The sequence below is a fragment of the Crotalus tigris genome, unplaced genomic scaffold (assembly GCF_016545835.1).
Source record: "Crotalus tigris isolate CLP2741 ecotype Arizona unplaced genomic scaffold, ASM1654583v1 scf7180000024124.1850442, whole genome shotgun sequence".
Lineage (NCBI taxonomy): Eukaryota > Metazoa > Chordata > Lepidosauria > Squamata > Viperidae > Crotalus > Crotalus tigris.
This window is the reverse complement of record NW_024100400.1, coordinates 1,841,099-1,850,442: the sequence shown is the minus strand read 5'-3', so window position 1 is coordinate 1,850,442 and position 9,344 is coordinate 1,841,099. Positions and strand designations below refer to the sequence as shown.

The window sequence follows — 9,344 nt, the reverse complement described above, 5'->3', positions numbered from 1 at the left end:
TGAGGGCATATACAGTTTCTCATTTTAAAATATACATGATGCTTCGCTTCAAGGGTTAGAGGGCCTAGACCAGGGGGAGGAAACCTTGGCTCTTTTTTGACTCGTGGACTCCAACTGCCAGAATTCCTGAGCCAGCCCTGCTGAGGAGAAATGGAGAGGTTTCCAATCTGAGCCATGCTGGCTCAGGAATTCTGGGAGTTGAAATCCACGAGTCATAAAAGAGCCAAGGTTGCCTACCCATGGCCTAGACATTGGTTGATAACATAGATATTTCTCAAATTTATATTATATTGTTTTATTAGTCTAGATGAAATGTTAATATATATTGCAAATCCAGGTATGATATGCCACATACTAAACAAATAAACACACACAAACAGAGAGAGAGAGAGAGAGAGAGAGACAGAGGGAGAGAGAGAGAGAGAGAGAGAGAGGGAAATTGGAACAGAGATTTAAAGATTTGCTCCCAAATGGGAAATATCTAGTGTAACCATTCCTTCCTGTTGCCTTGCCTTGTTTGCCCTGGTATTTATCACCACCATCATCCTATTTATAGTTATTTATGGAATTTTGTATTTGCCCACAATTGTCTTCACTGCAAAAAAAGTGTGGAAACAATTGACAATATTACCTGTCTCAGCCCGAGGGGTGACTAAAATAGCACAAACCGCAGGGACTAAAGACCTTCCTCAGCTCAGGACGGATTTTTAGGCCCTGTGTTGGGAAAGGAGGAGGCCATTTCTGTTGTCCAGAAATTCAGTGAGTGGTGATTGGATCTTGGATTCATCAATCAAAGGACAGTAACACTGAGTTCCTCCACTTAGTTTATATTCATGTTTATGTTTATACATTTACAATCTTTCTTGCCACAGCTGTTAAGTGAATCAAGTTATTAAGTTAGTAACAGGGTTGTTAAGTGAATCTGGCTTCTGTAAGGATTTTGATTTTCAAACTGTTGCAAAAGGCGATCGCATGACCTTCGGACATAGCAACAGTCATAAGTATGAACAAATGACAAAATTAGTGGACCAGAGGAATGCTGTGGATATAATTTACTATTACTATTATCAAATTGGAAAACATTTGAATTTTGATCACATGATCCTGGGACTACTAATAAGGTCGTAAGTGTGAAAAACCGTCATAAATCACTTTTTTCAGGGCTGTAACTTTCAACGGTCACTAAATGATCTGTTGTAAATTGAAGACTACCTGCAATATGTGTACTTGATCCTGCTTCCAATAGTTTTCCTCTACCTTCCATTGAAATTTCTCTAATCACTTCACAACTCTGAAGTCTATGCTTCAGAAAGACAGTCATGACGTTAACTACGTTTGTTCCTGTTTGGGGCATCATATCAAAGTTAGATATATTTATAAACTCAAAGAGGATACAAGGACAGCATTTAAAATATGAAAATAAATTGGAATCCTCCCATTGGAGGAAGAAAAAAAAAACTGTGTGAAACAATAGATGTTTCGGAAGTAAACCTGCAAACATGAAAAAAAATAAAAATTTGTTCTGTTTCTGTGAAGCATGTGGTTTAATATTTCACTATAACTGAAGTACAAGTTGTGAAGCTGTGTACTTTGAACCTGGGCTTTATTTTTTGTTTTTGTTTCTAGTTTATAATATTTGGAAATTGAAAAAAGAATATATTTGCTACTAGCAAGCTCGTTCCTGAAGAAAGAAGAAACGTCGCCATTTATTAGGGCAGCGAATGCTTCAAAATTTATTTAGAAGAGATTTAAGAACAGAGTCTCTCTCCTGGTCATTAAAAATCTCTAACTTTTTTCTCTTCGAGCCTGAAGTCACATTACCAGTAATGGTTGTCCTCAACGTAAGACTGAAATTGAGCCCTGACTTACAGTGGTAAGTTGCTGCAGTCACAAGTCGAGGCATCATGTGACTGGACCCAAATTTTCAACATTTTTAGAGTAGTTGTTAAGCAAATGCTGTAGTCGTTAAGCGAATGCTGAAGTCATTAAGTGTTCGCTGGGGCGCTGCAAACAGTTCTAAAGGTAATCAGGTGCCAAGAATCCAAAATGGGATCATGTGATCATGGAGGTGGGGATATGCGGACACCATAATGATTAAAATAAGTCATAAGTAGTTCTGGGTCAGTTCTTCATAATTTCAAATGGTCATTAGGCAAGCAGTCATAAATCGAGGACTACCTATAACGATTAAATAATAGTATTTTATTAGGGAAAACCCTCAGAGCTGTTAGATCTGGAAGGGGAGAGGAGGGGCTGCCCTGGGCCTTCCTGAGCCAGGGCATGGGAGGAGGTGATGCACGTCTGGCCAGCCTTATTGGAGCCATGTCCCAGTCAAGCGGGGCATCCACTGGCACACGTCCAGCTTGGGAGGAGCTGAAAGGGGAGCGCGAGCCCTGCACAGGATCAGAGCCTCCGCAGCCCCGAGGGGAGAGTGCACTATGTCCCCTCCCCTCCCTGGAGACCCTGTGTGAGGAGCCCTTCCTTGGGCAGGGGGTTGGTCTAAAAGCCACACCCTAGGATTGTATGATTCCTTCTGTGCTTTGTGCCACAATGATGGTGCTTCTCTGTTGTTCCTGTTCCCACCTGAAAGGAAGAGGCCAAAGGCCACCAAAGGAGTCAGCCACCGGGCCGCCCAGACACTGCTAAACCCAGGTGAGCTGCCCTCCTTGGGTAGGTTTAGAATGTGGCCCTTGTTTACCTAGTGGCCGAGGCAACGAGGTTGTCAGTTTCCCTGAAAAGCCACCAACCAGGGCCCAACTGCCCATTCTCCCTTCGTGCAGTGAAAGGACAAACAGCTGCTTGGGGTCATGGCTGTACGGAGGTTTTTTAGAGTAAGTGTGGCCGTCTCAGCTGCCAAGAAACTGGCAGTAGTAGGGGAGAAAGTCATGCTTCGCAACTCTTCCGACTGGCTAATCTCTATTTCTCTTTTCTTCACAGAACATCTGGAAAAGATGTTCGGCGCTCTTCTGCTGCAGGAAGAGCGACGTAGAGGACCTTCCTGTGCCTCCTGACAGGTACCACCCCCTTCTCCTCAAACCCTGGGCATGGTGGGGCCCCACTGATGGACTGCAGGGTCTCTAACAGCCTCTCCCCAAGATGGCTTTCTCTCGGCAAGCGGCTTGCAGAGGCCAAAAGATGGGAAGGCTGACTGGCTGGCTGGTCTTAGAAAGGAGAGGCAGAGCTAGATGGATATTTTTTGACATGTCATCTTTTTCTTTCGGTCAGAACTGACGAGGCACATGAACAGGCGGACCAGAAGGGAGAATGGTGGACACAGATTCGTGTGTCCGATGGACGCAGGCCTTCCTCCCCAGGGGTAAGGATGCTTCTGCGACATGGCCAGTCAGGGCTCATCCCTCATAACCGGATGGGGAAAGGGAGGAATTCTCACTTGGGGGAACCTGGCCAGCCTAGCAAAAGCAAGAGGAGCCTTTTGGATTCATGGAAAGATCTTGATGGCTTCCTATCAGCCAAATCTTCCATGATCTGCTCTGTCTTTCCCTGTTGAATGCAGTCTTTCCCTCCTGGGGAAGATAAACGTTCCACAACATGCAGGGGACTTTTAATTTATACTTTCAATTGTTACTTGCAGGGTTTGATGGGTGTTCGTGCCACCGCCCGGAGCCCCAGGAAGGAAGAGGTGATGCCAGTTCTCATTTCAGTGAGGTAGGTGTTCGCAGATTAAGTATTCTGAACCCCCTAAAAGGCAGCCGCAGTAAAGCCCTAAAGAGAAGGGCTAGAAGAAACCTTTGCAGAGGCAGGGGGGGCATCGCATGGCTAGTTTTGATCTTTGGCCCTTCATTCTCTCCCTAGAAATGAGAAGATAGCGAAGTGGAGGCCGCGGCTCTCAACCATCTGGGAGACCTGCACTGAGTCGGTAAGCCCAGACCAGCTCCTCACCATGGCAATGGCAGAAGCCCTTTCGCTGTGGATTTGTTGATATGCCAACATTTGTAATATTTGCATTGTTATTTCAGGATCCTTCGGAAGAATACCGACCAAGAGAGGTGCAGGAGGAAAGCAGTGCCTGCCTATCAAGGTAGGTAACACCTCAGAGGGTGAAGCTTTTGCAGAGAGGAGGCATCTCTGACCTCTGCCTCTGCTTCTGCTAAAGGAAGAATCAAAGGCCAATCTCCTTGGCAGGCCAGCTGGAAGGGTTCTTAGAGCCTCCACGTCACCACTTTTTTAAAAAGGGCCCATGGCTGTTTTTGATGTTTGGCTCCTTCGTTTCTCTCCCCAGAGAGGAAAAGGAAGAGCACTGGAGGCCGCGACTCCCCCCCAGATCAGAGACCTGCAGAGAATCGGTAAGGCGTGAACAACTTCTACCCCACTAAACGAAGAACCATTGTCTCTGTGGAGATGCCAACAGACAGAATCTTTGCCTTTTTATTTCAGGACGAAGAAGACCAGCCGGCGGAGGAGCAGCTCTCTCCTACTGGGGAGAAGACGCATACTTCGGAGGTAAGAAAGTCTTGGCAATGGGGCCGATGGAGGCTCTCTTGCTGTTGGCGCACAGGGCCTGAATGCACCCTATCCTTTAGCAATCTTATTGGGATGCAGAAAGCTTAGGATTTATCCTCGATACTGTCATTTGCAGGATTCGATGGAAGTCCTGGTGGGCTCCCGGAACAACAGCCTGGAGGATTTTGACTCCATTTCTGCCCTCTTGGATGAGGAGTCTGAGGGAAGTTGGGAGCAGGCTGCAGAGGCTTCGGAGGCCAGCCTTTCGTCCAGTCCGTGGGTAAGACAGACAAAGTGTTTTCTCTTGGGGAGGGATAGAGTCCCTCTATTCAGTTCTCCTAATCTGAGTGAACTGTGCTGGAGAGCTCTGGGCAGTGGATAAAGGTGACACCTGGCCCTTGGGACAAGGTACTTAGGCTAACTAGAAGAACCCAAGCTGTGTTGCGATTGATTTACTGCAAACCAGAAGGGAAGGGCCAATTCAGTGGACTGGGGTCCTAAATAGATATGGCCCACCCTGTTTATCCCTTTCATTTTTCTGCATCATCCTCTCCAGCAACCAGCTGTTTCCAGGCAGGGCTTTAACGGGCAGAGTGGGTGGGAGTGGGGATTGCAACAGAAGCATTGTTTCTGATGGGAATCCCAAATCAATCGGGCCCCTTTTAGAAATTCTGAGTCTACTTTCATTGATGGATAAAAAGTCATCATTGTCATTCACAGGATTCTCCCGAAGAAGGGGAAGCCTCGCTGGACACTGTCAGCAGCCTGGAGGAGGACTCCCTGGACCTCAGTCTCTAATTAAAAGAGGTACCTATTTTAGCCTCTTTGTGGATCAATGCCTTGCTCAAGGAAACAATGAGCTCTGACGGGCCGGGTCACCCAAGTCAGACAGGTCATAGTGCAGAGTGCTGACATAACGTGGTGCACTGGAAAAGGAAATGGCAACCCTCTCCTTACTTTTGATACCCCACAAAAAGTATCAAAAGTAACTCCAGAAAGAACAAAGTTTGTATACTTTTATAGAAAGAGTGTGGTACTAAGAATAGCCTTTGATTCCTCCCCCAGACGCTTCCCCAGATGCCTCTCCAGAAGGCAGATCGGAGGAGGATGAACCAGTCCCAGGCACATCAGGAGGTGAGTTGGCCAATGCCTCTGAGCAGCCAGCGGAGAGTGATTTGGCTGAAGCACAGCTGCAGCAGGAGAGCCCTGAGACTTCCGGGTAGCTGCAGATGGTTAGCTTTGAGCAGGAACTGCTTTCTGCACTATCCGAGAACAACTAGGGAAGAGAAAAGGCAGGAGCAGCAAAGGGCGGTTCTTTCACTCACGAGGAGGTAGTCTTGCCTTTCTTGATGGGCTGCACCAGAAGCTGGCAATTGAGCACAGCAGACAAATGGAGGCCATGCTGGGAACAATGCATTCATGACTAGGGGGTTGGAGTAGAAGACCTCCAAGGTCCCTTCCAACTCTTGGTATTCTATCTGCATATAGACGGATGGCGGAATCAGCCCCAGCGGCGAAGCCCTGCGAGGAGCCACTTTCCAACGAGGACGTTCCTGCGTCTTGTTAATGTTATTGTTGTAATTCTTTTTGTTGTACCTGTTGTTGTTGTGCATCTTCTTGTTTTTGTTCTTGTTGTTTGAGAATAAAACTAAAAAATTCTTTATATCTGCTAATTTAGTTTAAACCTAGTTTCATTACACTTTTGTTATGAATAACAAACTTTTCATTAAATGCAGAATTTCAGCAAACTTCTTTGTCTGTTTTCTCGTATTTTTTCCACCGTTCTATGGGATACAGTGATTAGTATTCACTTACAATATTAATGGAAACCTGACACTTCCAGAGGTTCCTCAGCTACGCGCAAGTAGTCCTCAACTTACCACAATTGATCCACAAATTTATCTTTTAAATACAACATTTGTTTAGTGACTTTTGCCCCATTTTACGACCTTTCTTCCCACAGTTGTTAAGCAGATCACTGCAGTTGTTAAGATAGTAATACAGTTGTTAAGAGAATGTGGCTTCCCCCTTGTTTTTGCTTGCCAGAAGGACTCAAAAGTTGATCACATGACCCCGGGACACTGCTACAGTCATAAACATGAGTCAGTTGCCAAGCATCTGAATATCGATCATGTGACTAAGGGGCTACTGCAACGGACGTAAGTGTGAAAAAAGATCATAAGTCCCTTTTTTCAGTGCCGTTGTAACTTTGAACAGTCACTAAGTGATCTGTCGTAAGTAGAGGATTACCTGTACTTTCTGAACATCAACCAGTGTATTGTCTAGTAAGAAGGAGAATTTTGTTCAGCAACATCAGGAAGATCTGTCCTTGGAATATCATGATTGGAGGCACAGAAAGCACTGTAGATCTGCTACTGGGACAGAAAGTTTGCATTCTTTCAGAAGAAGGAATTTTACAAAAGAATACCCAAATTACATTGGCTAAGAGGCTATAATTTCTTGCAACTCATGCTAGCTTGTTGCACACACTAGCAAAATACCGTATATAAGATACACAAATGGGACAGCTAAAATGGCAGGGAAAGTGTATGTCCTATCCAGACGTGAACAATTTCCATGCCAGTGATTTCAATTAAACTGTAAATAAAAATGATCATGTGAATGGCAACATAGCATACCTTGCTTTGTTATTCTCCTCTCAGTAACCTTGTTAATTGGTACTACATTTTCCATTGAAAAAGATGTGTTGCTTCACGTTTAGTAAGAATAAGAATATAAGGTATTTAGGGCTTGGATTCAAAGGCTTGATGTTTGCCCTCTCCCCCATCTGCACTCATGCAATTGCATTGTGGGCAATCAGCAACCAGATCACATTCAGAGCTTTTTGCAGCATCCCACAATCACGTGACTACAGCTTACAATGTTTTGCTGGCGTTGACTACCAATATCTGGTAAAAAATGCCCATTCTGAAAAATGGGTACACTTAACGACTGCAGCTTTCATTTAATGACCGCTGCAAACACCGTTGTAGAATAGGTTTGGTCACATGATGTCCTACTTAATCACCAGTAAGACTTACCGTCTTAATTCCAGACTGGTATTAGGTGCCAAATGCTATTACTCTTTTTTTAAAGATATGAAAGATTATCAGTATTATCCTCTGTGCATCTCCATCGACAAAACCGCATTTGCATACAGCTCTGCAATTCAACCCCTCTAACCGATTTTCTCTGGAGAGGTGAGCGCAACTCCCAGACTGGCCATTTCTCTCCATGTAAATGGTGGCCTGACAGCGACTGCAATCTGACCGCTTATAGAGAGGCACCAATTTCATCTGGCACAGGCAAACACATGTCAACTTCCCAACCAAAAGTACAAGTAGTGCTCGACTTACAACCACAATGGAGCCTAAAATTTCTGTTGTCAAGAGAGACATTTGTTAATGGAATTTTGCCCCATTTTATGACCTTTCTTTCCACAGTTATTAAGTGAATCACTCCAGTTCATAAGCGAGTAACCTGGTTGTTAAGTGAATCTGGCTTCCCCATTGACTTTGCTTGTCAGAAGGTCACAAAAGGAGGTGACATGACCTTGGGACACAGCAACGGTCATAAGTATGAACCAGTTGCCAAGCATCTGAATTTTGATCACAGAATCATGGGGTGCTGCAAAGGGGGTAACTGTGAAAAACGAACATATGTCACTTTTTTCAGTGACGTTGTAACTTCGAATGGTCACTAAATGAACAGTGGTAAGTTGAGGACTTCCTGTAATTTGGAGGGCTATTTCTTCTATAGACAAGGAGCACTGATGATGTCTTGCAATATACATCTTAAAATAAATAACCAACCTGGAAACATTTTTGGAATACGAGTTTACTTACAGAAGAAAGATTCTATATTTACCATTTAATAATAGGCTGGAAGATAAAACCCCAAAAAGATATTTATCAGAGGCCATAAAAGTCACTTAGAAGCTGAATTTAACAGAATGACAGAGTTGGAAGGGACCTTGGAGATCTTTTAGTCCAACCTCCTAGAATTCCAGAAGTGAAGAAGGGGTTTCCAAGTTGAAAAAAAAGTACTCATGTGTTGTTGTTGTTTTCATCAAAGGAGTCAATTTAGCCATCTCTGCTACCTCCATCAACTTTTGCAACCATTCCTCCATTGTGGAGATCGAAATGTCCTTCCCTTTTTGTACATAAAGTAGTCTTGCTACCATCAACGTATATAACATTGAAGTTCCATCATTGTTTCCAAGTCTTTTTTCCATTAAGCCAAAAAGAACAGTTTCTGCTTTTACCTTTATATTCATTTTCAGAATTTTCTGTATTAGAATAGAAATCCTACTCCAATATTTCTTTACTTTATCACATGTCCACCGTAAATGATAAAAGCTCCCTTGGGCCAGGATGTTTTTCAGGGGGCTGTGAATGTAGACACGAGTTGCCTCTGGTGTGATGCGTATTTTGGTCGTTGATGATGCCGACAATATTGCAATGATTAATGTTAATTATTATTTACTGCCAAAAGTCATATTGCAAATGGGTACCTATATATATTGAAATAGAAAAAGCTTTATTGATTATCTAGAGATAACTCCCAACTTTTCAGCATTTTCCAAGTTCCCCACATCCAAATGCCACTCAAGCACTGCTCTAGGCCGCTGACCACAGTAACCGAGCTACACAAATATTGTATAGTAAGGATGGGTTGTCAAAATGAAATACAATAACAGAAGAACGAATCCTCCTTTATCAGAAGTCCTAGGAGGCAAAGAATGCATAAATGCAGAAGAAAAGTTTGATTTTTAAGAGACACCAGAGCTGTTATTTCAATCAGTGCATTCCCCAATGTTATTGCCATGTGATAACAACAACAAGGGCCAGAATGCAATAGGTCTGTCACTAACAACTATGGAA

General features: G+C 43.8%; 1 protein-coding gene and 1 long non-coding RNA gene across 4 annotated transcripts; both read left to right on the top strand.

Moving 5' to 3' along the window:
- The first annotated feature begins 2,589 nt into the window (after positions 1-2,589).
- Positions 2,590-3,311, top strand: LOC120298753. 2 transcript variants are annotated; one of them, XR_005554191.1, is made up of 3 exons: positions 2,590-2,652; positions 2,938-3,014; positions 3,226-3,311. It is a non-coding gene; the product is annotated as an uncharacterized LOC120298753 (long non-coding RNA). The 2 variants fall into 2 exon arrangements; XR_005554192.1 differs by lacking the exon at positions 2,590-2,652 and adding an exon at positions 2,726-2,831.
- An 88-nt stretch (positions 3,312-3,399) lies between these two features.
- On the top strand, positions 3,400-5,268 carry LOC120298764. Of its 2 annotated transcripts, XM_039322794.1 has the most exons (7): positions 3,400-3,666; positions 3,814-3,877; positions 3,978-4,039; positions 4,241-4,304; positions 4,396-4,461; positions 4,598-4,741; positions 5,182-5,268. In XM_039322794.1, the coding sequence occupies exons 1-7, from the start codon at positions 3,509-3,511 to the stop codon at positions 5,257-5,259; spliced, it is 636 nt and encodes a 211-aa protein (XP_039178728.1). In that variant the 5' UTR covers positions 3,400-3,508; the 3' UTR covers positions 5,260-5,268. The 2 variants fall into 2 exon arrangements, with proteins under 2 accessions (XP_039178728.1, XP_039178727.1); XM_039322793.1 differs by having other exon boundaries at positions 4,598-5,207.
- The last annotated feature ends 4,076 nt before the right edge of the window (positions 5,269-9,344 follow it).

Excerpts from the sequence above, each read along its gene's own strand:
- LOC120298764 (XM_039322793.1), top strand. The coding sequence starts at position 3,509 with ATGCAGTCTTTCCCTCCTGGGGAAGATAAACGTTCCACAACATGCAGG. Across the intron at positions 4,040-4,240 it reads AGCAGTGCCTGCCTATCAAG|AGAGGAAAAGGAAGAGCACT; the intron begins GTAGGTAACACC and ends TTCTCTCCCCAG. Across the intron at positions 4,305-4,395 it reads CAGAGACCTGCAGAGAATCG|GACGAAGAAGACCAGCCGGC; the intron begins GTAAGGCGTGAA and ends TTTTTATTTCAG.